This window comes from Oikopleura dioica, chromosome 2 (assembly GCF_907165135.1).
Source record: "Oikopleura dioica chromosome 2, OKI2018_I68_1.0, whole genome shotgun sequence".
Lineage (NCBI taxonomy): Eukaryota > Metazoa > Chordata > Appendicularia > Copelata > Oikopleuridae > Oikopleura > Oikopleura dioica.
In genome coordinates this window covers 3,988,352-4,003,551 of record NC_137292.1, presented here as the reverse complement: position 1 = coordinate 4,003,551, position 15,200 = coordinate 3,988,352, and the positions used below count along the sequence as shown (strand labels likewise).

General features: G+C 39.0%; 5 protein-coding genes and 1 long non-coding RNA gene across 7 annotated transcripts; 4 read left to right on the top strand and 2 right to left on the bottom strand.

The window, feature by feature from the left end:
• Positions 1–943: 943 nt before the first annotated feature.
• LOC145698525 (uncharacterized) lies at positions 944–2,215 on the top strand. Its single transcript, XM_081775724.1, has 5 exons — positions 944–1,003; positions 1,044–1,453; positions 1,654–1,775; positions 1,816–1,929; positions 1,978–2,215. Exons 1-5 carry the CDS (start codon positions 997–999, stop codon positions 2,075–2,077), a joined length of 753 nt encoding a protein of 250 aa, XP_081631850.1. The 5' UTR covers positions 944–996; the 3' UTR covers positions 2,078–2,215.
• A 153-nt stretch (positions 2,216–2,368) lies between these two features.
• Positions 2,369–2,767, top strand: LOC145697727 (endochitinase-like). The gene is made up of 3 exons (XM_081774941.1): positions 2,369–2,383; positions 2,426–2,474; positions 2,532–2,767. Exons 1-3 carry the CDS (start codon positions 2,369–2,371, stop codon positions 2,765–2,767), a joined length of 300 nt encoding a protein of 99 aa, XP_081631067.1.
• A 2,101-nt stretch (positions 2,768–4,868) lies between these two features.
• Positions 4,869–5,609, bottom strand: LOC145699786 (uncharacterized). The gene is made up of 2 exons (XR_014134081.1): positions 5,463–5,609; positions 4,869–5,320 (listed from the first exon to the last, which is right to left on the bottom strand). It is a non-coding gene; the product is annotated as an uncharacterized LOC145699786 (long non-coding RNA).
• A 740-nt stretch (positions 5,610–6,349) lies between these two features.
• On the top strand, positions 6,350–7,507 carry LOC145697726 (uncharacterized). Its single transcript, XM_081774940.1, has 6 exons — positions 6,350–6,488; positions 6,527–6,785; positions 6,829–6,943; positions 6,983–7,179; positions 7,221–7,296; positions 7,349–7,507. Exons 1-6 carry the CDS (start codon positions 6,350–6,352, stop codon positions 7,490–7,492), a joined length of 930 nt encoding a protein of 309 aa, XP_081631066.1. The 3' UTR covers positions 7,493–7,507.
• Positions 7,508–8,435: 928 nt separating this feature from the next.
• Positions 8,436–9,790, top strand: LOC145698980 (uncharacterized). 2 transcript variants are annotated; one of them, XM_081776224.1, is made up of 4 exons: positions 8,436–8,558; positions 8,968–9,160; positions 9,233–9,398; positions 9,443–9,790. In XM_081776224.1, the coding sequence occupies exons 1-4, from the start codon at positions 8,552–8,554 to the stop codon at positions 9,761–9,763; spliced, it is 687 nt and encodes a 228-aa protein (XP_081632350.1). In that variant the 5' UTR covers positions 8,436–8,551; the 3' UTR covers positions 9,764–9,790. The 2 variants fall into 2 exon arrangements, with proteins under 2 accessions (XP_081632350.1, XP_081632349.1); XM_081776223.1 differs by lacking the exon at positions 8,436–8,558 and adding an exon at positions 8,731–8,889.
• Positions 9,791–9,888: 98 nt separating this feature from the next.
• On the bottom strand, positions 9,889–11,385 carry LOC145696837 (ZP domain-containing protein-like). The gene is made up of 4 exons (XM_081773939.1): positions 11,183–11,385; positions 10,328–11,119; positions 10,134–10,197; positions 9,889–10,093 (listed from the first exon to the last, which is right to left on the bottom strand). The coding sequence occupies exons 1-4, from the start codon at positions 11,376–11,378 to the stop codon at positions 9,982–9,984; spliced, it is 1,164 nt and encodes a 387-aa protein (XP_081630065.1). The 5' UTR covers positions 11,379–11,385; the 3' UTR covers positions 9,889–9,981.
• Between the last annotated feature and the right edge of the window lie 3,815 nt (positions 11,386–15,200).

The window sequence follows — 15,200 nt, the reverse complement described above, 5'->3', positions numbered from 1 at the left end:
TTCCAAAAATTGGTTTTGTCTGTTTTTTCGAGGTTTTTTTTTAATAAAAAAATTAAAAACAAAAAATATTTTCAAAAATTTTTTTTTTAGAAATTAATTTTTCAAAAGAAAAATACAAAGATCGGTCTGGTTCACTTGCTATCCTAGACCCTTTTTTGGCGAGTGACTGCGGTATCAAGAAGATAGCCACTTCTTTTCGAAAACAAGAGTGGCGTGATAAAGAGCACGTTTTCGTCAGTTCTGGATCGCATCTCTTTCCAAAATCGGTGGGAAATTACGACCTAGTCAAAAAGCCCTTTTGATGATTCTTCCCTGAATTAATCTTGTTGTTTGAGGACTTTTGAGCGCAAATCCGTTTAAACGTTTATTCGGGATCAAATCTAAGCCAGCTCAATACGTGCTTTCCGAAGGTTCTTTCTCGAAAAAGGGGCAAATCTGCTGACTTAAAAACATGATTTTGCTAAGATATTAAAACGATATCAAAGCGTAGCGAATGTTCAAGTTCGGGCCACTTTTAGATCCTTTCGAAGCATAATTTTCAGCGAAAACACGTGACCTGATTAAAATAACTTCTAATTTTCACATATTTTGAAAAAGTTAAATATTTTAGATCACGAATTAACTCAACAGCATATTATTTTTGAGTTGCTTCTTGAAAAAATTAAAAGAGAGAGGCCAAATATCGAAGAAAATAGAAATTATGCATTTTTCTTAAATCGGCAATTTTAGGAACATGTGTGTTTGTTACCTAAGAAAATCCTAGAGTCAAGAATCTAGTAATTTTATGGATCATTTTTTTATTCCAAATATATTTTTAATTCATTGAAAAATCCGCAGAAGAGCGAGCGCGCGAAAATCGCTCGATGCGCTCTAGGTGGCGCACCTTGGAAAATCATGATAAATCAGAGCGCGCGGCTCGATTTCACTCACTTTCCGATTCATTTTTCGTCCGATATTTCGCATCCTTTTCCCGCTTTTTCGTCAAGAGATTTCAATATGAGAGGTAAGATTTCTTCTCCAACTTAGATTTTATCCATTTTTAGACCTGCTGACATTTTCCCTCGCTCTTTTTCATCAACCAGATGCGGCTTCGTCGATGTTCGTCACTTCTACCGCGATCGACTTCAAACTTAAGTATCCTAACCTAGCCGACCTTTTAGAGTACTACATTCCGGAAACCTCCGCGGACCAGTATTTGTCCTACGGATGCAACTGCAATTTGCTCGACCCAAAAGGCCTCGCCACTCCAGGACACGGTGCCGCGGTCGATCCGATCGACCAAGCGTGCAAAAATTACAAAGACTGTCAAAGATGCGTGCAGATTGAGGACGGAAGCGAGTGCAATTTGGAGGGACCAAATGCGCTCTATAAATTGGGCTTTTTGTCCGATCAGCCTTACTGTATGAATCCAGTGAAGAGTTGTAACAGACATTTATGCGAATGTGATAAACAGGTATCAGACAAAAAGATCGGCATAATGCAAAAAATTCGATTCTTTGGGAAGATTTTTTGTGAGATCTGATTGGTCTAGCGGGCGAGTACGGTTATCTAATAGGTCTAAAATTTCACCTTAATTTTTGTCGTAATTATTCTTTTTCTTTGTATTTTTGAGCCAAATTTTCCTATTTTTTCAAATTCTAGAGAAATTTTTAGTTCGCTGAAGAGCTGAAACAAGCCCTGCCTTTTTACGATTCTCAATTCTCCAGCGAAAATCACGACCTCTCAAAATGCCATCACAAACCAAAGCTCTCTTTCAATAGCGAGCCCCGAATGAGGTTGTTCTTTTCGGGTTGATTTGGCGTTACCAGTTTTCAGACCGATGGGAGTGGCTGGAGATGGATTCAACTTCATGGGAAGAGGGGACAAGACGACGGAAATGTATTTGCACGATGATGATGCAAAATGCTGCGGGCCTTCTACGGGACCTAAGTGAGTCAAACTAAGGGTCTACCCTTCGTTAATTATGTTTTTTTCTAGGAAAATCTATCACGACGCCGTGAAGCAATGCTGCAACCCTACAAAGAAAGAATACTTTTTGGCCAACATTGGAGAGTGCCCGCCCGATTGGAACATCTAAAAAGTCCGATTCCAGCTTTTTATGCGCTGCAGTTCTGTACATATTCTTACTTCTTAAACGACTCAAGTCGGCGTTGATGAAACGTCAGACTTGTCTTTTTCTACAAACAACAAGAGATTTTTAGAAATAAACTCTTTCTACTGATTTATTTTCCACTGTCTTGAATTCGAATTTTTACGAAATTCGAAGTACTTTATTTTCTTGGAGAGACACTTAAAATTCAAAGTGTCGCTTTCTATAAAAACCAACCGTCTATGTTAAAACGAGTCAAACAAGAAAAAAATAAGAGAAATGAGATTATTTTCGGTAAGCATTTCTTTTAATGACAATTCACAGTCAACATTTTAGACATTTATCATTGCTGGAATCAGTGCAGATAATTTTTGCAGCTCGAAGGGTTCAGGACTGGTTCATTATTTAAAAATTTATTTCTATTGAAAAATATCGAAATCAGTAAAAGGCATGTTCCCGCACGCAGAATGCAATAAATTCTACCATTGCGCCCATGGAAGAACATTCATCAAAAACTGCCCAAGCGGAACAGTTTTTGACCCGAAGCTCCAAATCTGCAACTGGCCACATGCGGTCGATTGTCCCAAAACAACAACGACAACGACCACCACCACAACAACAGCAAAAGCAACAACAACGACATTGAATCTCATTCAAGTATGGGAAAAATCAGAGTAAAAACTAACACCTTTTAAGATCCTGCAAAATCAACGAGCGATGCTTCTGGACGTTCAGGAAATCCAAGAGATTGAAAAAATTGAGGAAGATGAGGGAGAAGAAGAAGAAAATGAAGTTAAGAGAATCGTCCGACGAATCTATGACAAGGCTACTGGCACTGTGAAGAAGATCGTGAAGCGAATCGGATAGAAGTTTTTTCTTACTGTGTTGAAAATGTCACGCGAAAATGAATAAATGACCCCTGACATTTGTCGACTTTCGAAACTCAGTTCATCTCTTACGCTCGACAATCGTAACAATCCATACAAAAACTTTGAAAATCGACTTCTCGTAATAATTATTGATAAGAATGTTGAGAGTCGCAGGATTTGTCGGAGTTGCGCTAGCAAGGACTACAACGGAGGACTGTCTAGTTCCGCCGATAATAGAAAATTTCAATGCGGAAGCGTTTTCGGGCATTTGGTGGAATCTTGCGGGGTATCCAGGAAAAGGGGCTCTAGAATTTTGTTCTCTGCCTGAATTTTCCTAGCCCGTTTTTCATCGTTAAATAAACATAAGCCCAATTCTAGAGCGATATTTGCCAAATGAGCCAGACGGATCGGACGGAAAATGCATCGAGCTTTTCTACGATTTCGACGCCGAAAAGTCCCGCATCGACGTGAATAACACTTCGATCAACCCAACAAAAGACGGGCTCTGGGCGAAAACATGGACAACTGGCTATGCGTATCAAGATTTTGAACGAACAGCGCCCAACTTGCTATTTGTCGATTTTATTGATGAATACACGCCCGAAGACGCACCGTATTATCCAAATTACTGTAAGTAGAAGACAGTGTAACGGTGAAGCCTATCATAGTCTGTTCTACCAGTGGTATAGGTGGTCGTCGTTAACGCACAGGGATAGTGACTTTCGAATAATATCGAAAAAGTTTCCATGATCTTCTCTCATTAAAAAATCTTAAAAAAAGGTTAAAAAAGTGATCTTTTTATGAAAATATATCGCCTTTTATCAGTTAAATCCAAAGAAACATACCTTGGGGTTCTTCTTCCGAATTTTCGTAGGATCGTAGCCGAAGAGGCTGCCACCCATCAGGACCAACGACTCTTCCTTGAGAAAAACAAAAAAGAAAAATTGCTACCAAAATTCTTTTCATCATTTTGACACGACTGATCCCCTGACAGTTTTGCTGAGGCAACTTGAATCCGTAATTTTGATGGCTTACCCAAGTTTTCACCGCAAAAAAGCTCTTATGATTAAATATTCAGGGGTCCTTGACACTGACTATGACGAGTACGCCGCTGGAATGAACTGTTATCGCCTAAATGCGACTCATACAAACACTCAGTTCTGGATTCTTGGGCGAGAACCTTCTTTTGTCGAGTCGAAGAAATTCGAGACGATTGTGCTGAAGGCGGAGGATGAATGGAACATGTGCCCGGAAGATTTCGTGTTCAGATACAATTATGACTGCGAATATGATTTTGTGGCTGGAAATCCAACTGGCCCGAAGAAAATTGCAAGAAGTCCAAGAAAATAAACCGGAAAAATCAATTGAAAAATAAACAAACAAAAATCTGTATCAATCGCTTTCTCTTTTTGACAAAAAAAAAACTGAATGATGAATACAGTTTAAAACTTCTTTCACAAACATTTAGTTGGAATTTTGACTCACAAGTTGTGAGTTGGATGATCATAATTTAGGCAGAGAGAGAAAGATCTTCGTAGAATATCTAGAAAGCTTGGTCTATGTTGTTTCAGTCGAAAATCTTTAAGAATAAAGATTTTAAACTAAACAAGCTTAGTTGATATCTCACCTTTTCCGTCCTCTTTTGTTATTGTGATAGGTTTTTGATCGAAACGCTGAATAAAAAAGATCATAACTCCTAGAGCTGAAGCAAAAAGAAAAACTCCAATTACTGTTGACTTCATTCCGGGACAGTTCGATCAGTATTTTTAACATTCAGATTCTGAGCTTTTCGAGAGCTAAACCGCGGCTTACGCGAAAATCTTCAATGATCAAATATTTATGAATTCTTGACATTGGAATTTAAATAACAAGGCTGCAATTAATTGACAAATAAACTGATAGATGCGCAACTTTGGTTTATTGAAAACAGTATCGAAGCCAACCACGGGCTATTTGCTGAGCTTATGGCCGTCATAATCAAATGAAAAAACGTATGGATGAGATTTGATCATGCGCTTCTTTAATTCTTTCAGACACTGTACAATTTATCAATAGCTTCATTCTTCGTTTCAGTTTTTTCGTTCGAACTAAATTTTTTTGATTTGAAACTTTTCCCATCGGGAGAATTTCTTTTTCATCATAGCAAGAGCTTCCTCAAGGTCTTTTATTCGTCTCGCAAATTGCTTGTTTTTCTTCTCCAGCGACGCAATCGCCCTGTCTTGCTTCTCGTTTCGCTAATAAAAATACTGAAATTTGCTGTTGTAAGTATTGTGTATCCAGTCGATTTTCTTGAAAAGCAGTTCGATCTTTTTGGTTGATTCATCGTCTATTTGCTTCTTTTTCTGCAGAATCGACTGGTTTCCTAAAAAACTCATTATTGAAGTTATTCTATTTAAGAATCAACCGGTTTCATTGCTGTATTTTATAGTGCGCCAAATTACACAAGTCATCAAAAAATGCCTCTCTACCGGCATTCAAATAAAATTTTTCAAAAAATAACTTACCTTCGATTTCCAAATATTTTTCCGTCAATTTTTCGCTCGATTCTTTCATGACTTTATTTTCTTCTTTCAAATCGTTTCTTTCTTTTTCTGCCAGCTCTAGTTTCTTCAAGATAAGGGTTAAAGATTTCTGCATTTGTTGAATTTCCGTTTCTGACATTTTGAATTTCTTCGTTTTTTCTTGTGGTTTTTTATATTTTTGAAAATCTTATTGACATAAAGATGATCATTGCATGACTTAATGCTTTAATCAAATATTTTTCTGGCAACTTCTAGACGCCCTTAAAATTTTTTTAAAAGTGGCAATTATTTGTCTAAGACGATCCATAGTTAAAAATTTATGAGAACTGATAAGCGCTTGATTTATATTTCAAAAAAATACTTGGCCTTGACGCCTGAAGATCAACAAGTGCTTGGGTTAAGTGATAAGCGCCCTTCGTATCAAAAACTTTTCCTTTCGCTCCGTGGCTAGAACCGCAAGGCCAACACTTTTTTGATCTCCTGTCGCGCCCTTGATTTCCGAAAGAGAGAACTGTCCAGCCATGAATTCCCATATTGTCCTCCCGGTAATCAGATCGTTCTTTTTTCTTCTTCTTTTTTATCCGAAAATAAGGACATGATGATGATTCCAACAGAAACTCGAGTTCGAGGGCTTGCTCTTTACGATCCTGAGCAAATGGAGACTCACGTGACCATGAGTACCCCCCACAACCCGACAATACGTTCTAGATCTAGATCTCCAAGGAAATGATTCAAAAACCATAACTAAATGGTAAAAGTAAACCTATTATATTTTACTTAAACGATTGGTGTTGAGTTAGAATATAAATTTGAAAAAAATGAAAAATGTAAATACAATTTTGATTTTATATTGTTCTGTCCTGTGAGTCATGAGAAGACCTGGTTCACGAAAATCATCCGTCGCATCTAGAACTCAGTCACGTGGCCGTTCACCTGTTGCAGCCCGTCGCCTTTCACCACAAATCAATGCTGATCGCCTTCTTACTCCTGATTTGCTCAGCACTCCTGGTATCAGCGCTTTTCTTTCTCGTTTTATTTTTTACTAGGATCGAGACGGGCAAAATCCCCTCTTGGCCGAAAACTCGAAACAGAAGGCAGTTTTTATGGAAAGCAGCAAATGACCCGAAATGACCACAGCTTTCTTTCAACCAGCAGCTTTGCGCCATCCTCCGGAAGCGACGAAGAAATAGCCGAAGAAGTCGATCCGAAGAATGAGCTCAAGGAATTGCAAGAAAGACAGAAGAAAAAGAAGATGATCAAAAAAGAAGCGCAACAAGAGTTGGTCGCGATTAAAAGAATCAACAGGTTTAATCTGATAAAAAAAGAATTTATGCAATAAAATCTTCAGTCGATCGAGTCTGAACAAGAGCCAGGAAGACATCAGTGCCGCAGTTAATGAGATCAACCTTCAAATTGCGGCAATGGACAATGTTTTTGGTGCTACAACATCAGATTCATTCAAGGTGGTGCCATTTGTCAGCTTCCTTTAAATTTTCATCAAGATCGAGAACTTCGGCGCAGGAAAAAATAAAAGCCCAAAATATGTTATCAAACTCCCGAAGCAAAAGATGGGAGGCCTTCTCGACCAGCCAATTCCACCGATGATGAAGTCCAACTCGTACGCTGAAGTTGATCTTCCAGATTGCTTGGTCAAAGTGAAGGGTTTTTCGCCAATTCGAATTAACAAATACGGAGAAAAGTATTTCAAGCTTTCGTTTATAATCTGAGCTTAATTTTAAGGCACTTTGACATGCATTTGGAAACAACAGATAAGCGAGATCGAAGTCATAAACGAGAAAAATCAATTGGCGTCAAGGTAACGACCGGGTCAAAAATAAAGGAACTGGTTTCAATACAATCCATTTTAGTTGAGCGTGGACAAAATTCAAAACATGACAAATGCCCTGCAAAACATCAGCAATCCTCGAATCTCCACCGTCACCTTCTCCCTCCATACGCCTCCCCAACTCTGGCGAGAAATCATCCAAAACTTCGGAAAATTTGCAAAATGAACAAATCATAAAATAAAGAGGCGACTCATTCGTTAAAAATTGTCATTGTATTACGGTCTTTAAAAATACTAGGGCGTAGAACTTTTTGTTTTTATTGCCGCTATATCAATTTCATTTTCTCAAAATTAGAATTATAATTTTTTTTCCACGAGATCCATTCGATAAATGATGGCTGGTAAAAAGAGCTCTTTCTTAGAAATAAAATTAAATAAAAATTATTTTAGACCTTCTCGAAAATGAGGAGGAACTATTTCGACTATTTTGGGGCTTTCCTAGAACCAATGGCAACTCAGTGGCTGAGAATCCAAATCGCGTCAAAAAAATAATCGACGATCTTACAAATATCAATATGGTAATCATTAACCTCATCGCTTGATCATTATCTTAGAATTCAGGCGGACCAGGTTTCGGACGACGACATCAGCTTCCTCGTTGCGAACGTTCGTAATATCGAGACTGTTCCTAGGCGTGGAAAAGGCGATGGAAACTTCATGTGTAAAATCTGCCCACACTTGTTCGATAATTCTATAAGCTACGGACTCAGCAGTAAAGAACGCCTCAAGCGACACTACCAACACCATTTGCAGCACCACATTTCTCGATGGAAATGTAGTCACTGCCCGCACACGCACTTTCAAAGACACACCATGGAGCAACATCTTCGAAGAATCCATCAAGGAGAAGGATGGCTTATCGAACTGCCAAGATTTTGAGATGAAAAATTATCTGATTTAATAAAGATTTTATCATATAATTTATATGCCTACATATTGTTAGCGCGATTCAATTCATGAGATAGTCAATACATGACAAATCCCCTGCACAACATCGGCAATCCTCGACTCTCCGTAATAAATAAGAGAGGCGACTCATTCGTTAAAAATTGCCATTGTGAACTTTCTTTTTGAAAAGGCAGGGGCGTAACTAGAACTTTTTGTTTGTCAGTTTTCCCTTTTTTTATCTGAATCGTTTACGAAAAAATCAAATTTATTTTATTTTTACGAAAGTGGATTATTAAACTTTTTCGATCGTAAAACGAGAAGGACAAATTGATTTATCATGTTTGGTAAATATCCATTTAAAATAGAAATAAGAAATAATTATTTCGACGGCGTCGCGATGACGGGAAAAAAAAGAGAGTTCGGAAACTCTGTCTCATAATTCTGTCACTGTTTGATCAAACACTAATTTCTATTTGGATTATGCATTCTTACCGCGGCGGAAACCCGCGATTCCTTCGCTAGGAAAATTTAACGAGATCGTTTCGCTGCTTTTTAAAGTACGCCTCTTGTTATGTCTTGAGTCAGAAGAGCTAGAAAGTAAAACTTATCAAAAAAAAACGAAAGATAAAAATATGGATGAACTTGATACTTTTCAGTTAGAGCTTCAGTTGAACGGTAAGATACGGTATTTATTTAAAATATTCTTTATTTGATAACAACTATCTTATAATATTATCTTATGTCTGTTTTCAGGACTTTTCGATGAAAAACCAGACGATTCTGCTCTTGATGCTGAGCTTCAGCAATTGGAAGGGGGATCCTTACTCCAACAGTTCTTCGAAAAACCAGACGATAAGGAGGAATTTCCGGAAAAACCAGAGTCGAAGAAAAGGGATGAATCTTCGATTGACCCATTTTTACATGCCGTCATCAGTGCCTCAAAAAAGTAAGAAAAATATTCGAACAAAATGACACAAAATCTTTTTTTTTTACATATGATCTTATTTATCCTTTCCAGTGGCCGAAAAATCAAGCTGAAACGACCGTTTTCCGAAAGCCTAGTCGAAGTTGACGAAGAGCAATTTCGAACATTTTTGGACTTTTATGGAGCACCTTGCAACTCCGCTGTTGACAATCAAAACCGCGTCAACGAAATAATCGAGGCGTTGACAAACAGCCAAATGGTAACTTTCCATCTTCTATTTTTGATCATCATTTTTGAATCCAGGTTGACCAGGTTACAGAAGAAGACGTCGGCTTTCTCATTTCTCATATTCGCAACATCGAGACTGTCCCAAAACGTGGGAAAGGCGATGGAAACTTCAGATGTAAAATCTGCCCCCACTTGCTCATCAATTCTGAAAACTACGGACTCAGCAATAAAGAAAATCTCAAGCGCGACTACCAACACCATCTGCAGCATCACATTTCTCGATGGAAATGTAGTCTCTGCTCGCACACGCACTTTCGAAAAGACACCATGGAGCAGCATCTAAGAAGACTTCATCCGGAAGAAGAAGGAGAGCCAATCGAATTGCCAAGATTTTGAAATGAAAAGTTATCTGATATAATAAAGAACATGTATCATAGTTTGATCGATACCCTTAGTAAGGTCACGTGCAAAAAGTCAATTTTATCAAGCCGGCAGTTTTTTTTTTGTTGATTATTTTATTAACATTCAGATTGGTAGGACGAGACAACAGCGATAATTGTTCTAGAGGATAAAGTTCGAGAAGGGGACGTTTTCGGCTATTTTCTTCCAGATTTTCAGAGGGTATTGACATCTGACTGGAGTTTCTTGATGACTCGGGCGAGCTTGGAAAATTCCGAACGGGTTGTTCCAAGCAGCTCTGAAAGTCGATCGACCTTGTTTTGGACCCTTAGAAAACGGTTAAAAAATAAGTGGTTGCTAGCGTTACCGTTGAGCTTCGACGGGAGTTTCCAAGTCGGTAACATCAATTGTAGCAGAGAGAATCTTAGGAGCTAAAAATAATAATTCATTTGTTGAAGGGCTTTTCGAGCGGTGGTGCGAGTTCGAGCGAGCGGAGCGTCTCTTGTGAGCTTTTCACAAAAAAATATATGAAGATAATTTTTATGTGCAACTCAAAAGTACCTGGAAGACCGTTGTCCTGGATAATGGTGCCATTTGCGAGGGTGGTTAAGTCGGAATCGAAGTCGGCTTGTCGTCTTCGACGGCGGGAGGAGGGGCAAGTTACGGTGCAGACATCGGTGGCGTCGTCGTGGCAGATGTAGACCTCGCAATGAAGATGGATCTGATTGCTTCCGGGGTATCTGAACGATCTAAAGTCGAATCGAGAAATTTCCGAAGCTCCATTTGTCGAGTCATCAACATTGACCCACTGAAGAGTTGGGCAGGAGTTCTCGAAGATCGTAAAAGAAGGGGACGACGCTGAGTCAGAGGACTCAGTTGCCCAGCATTTGGTGGTTCTGACGTTGATGTCGGCCCAGGTGTTGTCGAGCTCGATGGAGGTGTAGACGTTGTGGCCGAAGGGAACGACGTTGGTAGAGCCAGACATCTCCGCGGAGTAACCTGCATCGTTGTAAAATTTCATCGAGATAATGTTGTCGACCCAGCTGGCGGGCTTGTTCTGATTATCAGTCGTCACCAACTCGGTTTCAGCGGTGATGTCGCCAGTCTGACTGGTCACTTCGGCGACTCGATCGCCAGTGCACGTGATCATGTAGCGGATCTTGGCGCCCATGAGCATGTCGGAGTAGTACTCATTCGCTTGGATGGTGTTCCGGTAGACCAAATCGGTTGAGGTGGAGTCGGGGTAGTCAGTGCCGCACTCGAGGAAGGAGAAATCCATCAGGTACTGTGTCGATTCAGCGGGGTCGACGGAAAAGCGGCACATTGATGGAGCTTCACTTGGAGCGCCATAGACTGAAAAGGGGATTCAATTTTGACTCGAAAAATTTCATATTTTTCTGTTGATTAGTGACGTACCTGGGAGAGTGGAGTTCTGAGTCCATCCGGAAGCATAAACCTCATTGACAGTCACGCCTGAGTAGTCGGTCGATCGGCAGGTGTCACTGAGGACAACATGAAAGCCCTCGTGATCGCAAGTTGCAGTGATCAAGGTGCAAGGAGACGATTGAGCAGCAGCGAAGCCGGCGACGGAAAAAAACTTGAAAAGTTTCATTTTTGTTTTTTTTACTTTTTGGTTCTTTCAAAAACTGGATGAGGAGTGGAGCGACGAGATCGGTTATAAAGGCGCAGATGATTACTTATGCAAGACTGGGAGTGTAATTATAATCGGTTTTCTCAGCGGGAGCGGGGTGCAAGGGCGGTCATTTTTGATAGACAGAATAGAATTATGTTTGATCTAAGACTTGTCTGGGAATTTTTTTGCCGGTTATTTGGGTTTTTTCACACGTTTTGCAATGAGATGGATTTGAGAACGAGAATTGTCTATTATTTATTTGATAGGTAGCCTTTAAGGTCAGGTAAGTAAAGAAGCAATAAACTAATATAATCATCGAGTCTACTCATCGAACATATTTGGATTCGCGAACATATTCCAGAACTGGACCATTTGCATCCTTTAATCAAAAATAAGATAAAATATTCTCTTCTCATTTTGACCTTTTCATTGCAGGGTTATCCGCGCCTTGTTGCTGCCATTTCTCGACCTTTGGCAGATTTTCCAAAATCTCGCCATAAAAGTGAATTTTCATCTCAATCGCGCTTTTCGCCGCAGCTGTCGCTTCACTCCACTTTTTCTCGTCCTTGCCGCAAATTTCGCTGAAAAAAAATTATCTTTATTTCATTTATCTCCTTGTCTTTCGAACCTAACGGCAGCAACAGCATGTTGACGGTAGTTTTCTTGATCAAGATGCATGTATTTCTGGAGATAAATATGAAGCGAGTTTGATTTTTTTCCGTTTGAAAAAATTTTGTTGTCGAGGAAGTCCTGGAAGAGAATCGTCAGCCCTTCTTCTTCGCTGTAGAGAAGTGCTGCCATCGCTTCATGAGTGCTTCCCTTCTCGGCGATTCGCAAGGTCTCGCGGAGCTGATCGTAGATTGCTTCTGGGATCGTATCGCCGAAAACGGATTGATGAGAGTTTAGCGCGTTTTCGTAAGATTGGCCCCGCTCGATCATCGAAACAAGTTTAGTGACTTCGGTAGAGTCTTTCCACTGGTTCAATATATTTGTTAATTTTGAAAATATTCTATCTAGGACAATTAAACCTTCCTGATCCGATTTCGTTCATAGCTTTTACGTAAAGCTCGTAAGCTGAATCTTCTCCAGGAGTCAACTGAAAATAAGGAGTCGTTATACCTAAACGACAATAATCATTTTTTTACCTGATTAATGATCGAAGCCGTTTGTTTTGTCTTTGGTGGAGTCCACGGAGTATTCATACAAAGAAGATCCCTTTGAAGTCGTTTCACAAGACTCATGTTTCCCCAAACTGAGAAGACATGGAATCGCATAAATTGTCGAAGGCCTTTTAGGCTATCGATGCTTTCGTAAACCGGGTGCTCCTTGAGCTCATCTTGATGGGCTCGGATCTCCTTTTGAAATGCGACCTAAATTGATAAAAAAGTATTATTAAGAAAATATAAAAGATATTTATATAATAATAACTTAAGGGGGAGTATCACGCATTTTCTGCTAAAGGGGGGTCGGAGATTTGCTCTCATTTCCAGAGAACCTTAGGTATCCAATAAATCCTTCCTCGAGTAGTTAGATATGACCAATATCTAGGGCTGTTTTTCTCGGATTCTCATTTACTCAAGCAGTTTTCGCAGTAGAGAGCTGAGACTGAGTCCCGTCTTCACAAAATCTCGATTTTGGCCTGTCGGAGGATTGAAATTTTTCTAAGAAATTAACGTTCGATCATAAAGTCGCTCCTGGTTTTAGAAAGTTCATCCCCTTCTCTAGGGCTGTTTTGAAGGAAAATTTGAAAACTCAAAAAATTCTTAACAAAATTTTTGTCTGAGGAAGTGGTTCCAAAAATGCAGATTTTCATGAAATCAATCAGCAGTGAAAAGTGACGAATAGGTTATTTTTTGCTATTTTCTTGTGAAAACATTTATCTCTGATTGAAAATATTCATAAAAATGAAGAAATAAACGACTCTGGGCAAAAGAAATTCATCCAGAATGTCGCGGGAAAATTTCACTAGGCGCGAGTAAACAACTTTAAATGTCATTTTTAGGGTACTTTTTCTGAAAAATAAGAAAAAAATTCAATATATTTTTTGTTAGTCAAGGCCTAAGCTACAAGAATCTCGAGACAGATTATTAAAATACCGACTTTCAAAAAAGCGTGATACTCCCCCTTAAACTTACTTCTTGCTCATAATGAAAAAATCAATATTTTTCTTTATTTAGTTTGATGAACTGAGTTCTGATTTAGTAAACTTAGTATCGAAGAATTTGTGACCAGGATTAAGGATATAGCCTGTAAAATTCAACTTTCGTAGCGGCTAAACGCGAGGTCGGATCTTTTTCATTTCAAGTACAATCCTACCTAAAAATGGACGAAGAATTCAATTTTGGTACTTTTTTAAAAATTTTTACTTGAATTTTTCTCTCTAGAGCGATTTGAAATCTTACGATCGCGATTCCTCGAAAATTTTTCACTAAATCGGTCGAGTTTTTTCGATAGATAGGTTCTTTAGACCTTTATCTACAAAATTGACGGTTTAGTTTTCTCTAATTCCGAAAGAAACCGATTTTACAGCCTTTTCCATGAGGCTAACTCAGCGCGCAGAAGCTATAAAAAGCGTTGCGCTCGGTGCTCGCTCTCTCGCCTCCTCTTTTCCGGGAGAGCGTGCGTGTTTTTGCGAGCGCTCTGATTGGCTACACGCGATAAAGCGCGCAGGGAAGAAAAGCAAGAGCAAGAAAGAGGAGAATACTAGAATGAAAATATGACCGAGTTTGAGAATTTTATTCCCTCAATTTTCTAGCTTAGCATTATGACAACAGAGAACACGGTTTAGTTTTAGCGAATTAGTGGAAAAATTTTGAGAAATCGTGATCGTAAGATTTCAAGTCGCTCTAGAGAGAAAAATTTAGGTGAAAATTTTAAAAAATATACCAGAATTGAGTTTTTCGTGCATTTTTAGGTAGGATTGTTTTTGAAATGAAAAAGATCCGACCTCGCGTTTAGCCGCTACGAAAGTTGAATTTTACAGGCTATATCCTTAATAACGGGCGTCACCAACAGCTGGAAAAGACAGGGTCAATAGGTATCGTTCCAGTTCACTCGCTCATAAGTACGATTTCGAACCGGGCTCTACGAGAGTAGCCTGCTGATTTTTGCTGGTTTCTGCTGGTTTTATGTCAATAGACAAGGAGTTGAATAAGCTCATTCCTTTGGGATCGGCTTAATTTTACGATTATAATGATTGATCATATTTTCCGTCTCGGTTTTCTCTTCATCTTTGCTTTTTTAAAAACCATGAAAATACTTGTTTTTATCGAGAGCCTCCTTTTCAAACCAGTATTTTCGTCGCAAACATCGACTCTTGCGACTATAACTCAAGAATATATTCCTTGTGAAAGAGAAGACATCTTCGAACTTGAATGCGGGCAAGATGAATTCAGAATATCATTAAATCCGCGTTGTTATAATTTTCAATTCGGAAGCAATTATTTATCGGTCCAATTTTTCGGCGAGTTTGACAATTCCACAACTTTTTCTCTTCAAAATTGCGCTGAATATTTCACCGAAGATGGAATTATTCTGCCGTTCGAAGAGTGCGGATCGTACTTGGAAGTGCAGCCTGGTTTTTGGGACAGATTTAGCTATCGATGGAAGTTAAATGCCTTGATAGAACATTTATATGTCAATGAGACTGGAGAATATTCAAAATTAAAAGAAAAGGAAGAAACTGCTGCATTAGAATTTGAATGCAGTTTCCAGGTATTTTTTTTATCAATTTTGATTTTAAAGGCTTTGTTTTTTACCCCATCAATATATTTATGGCCCCTGACATGAGGTAACTAAGAA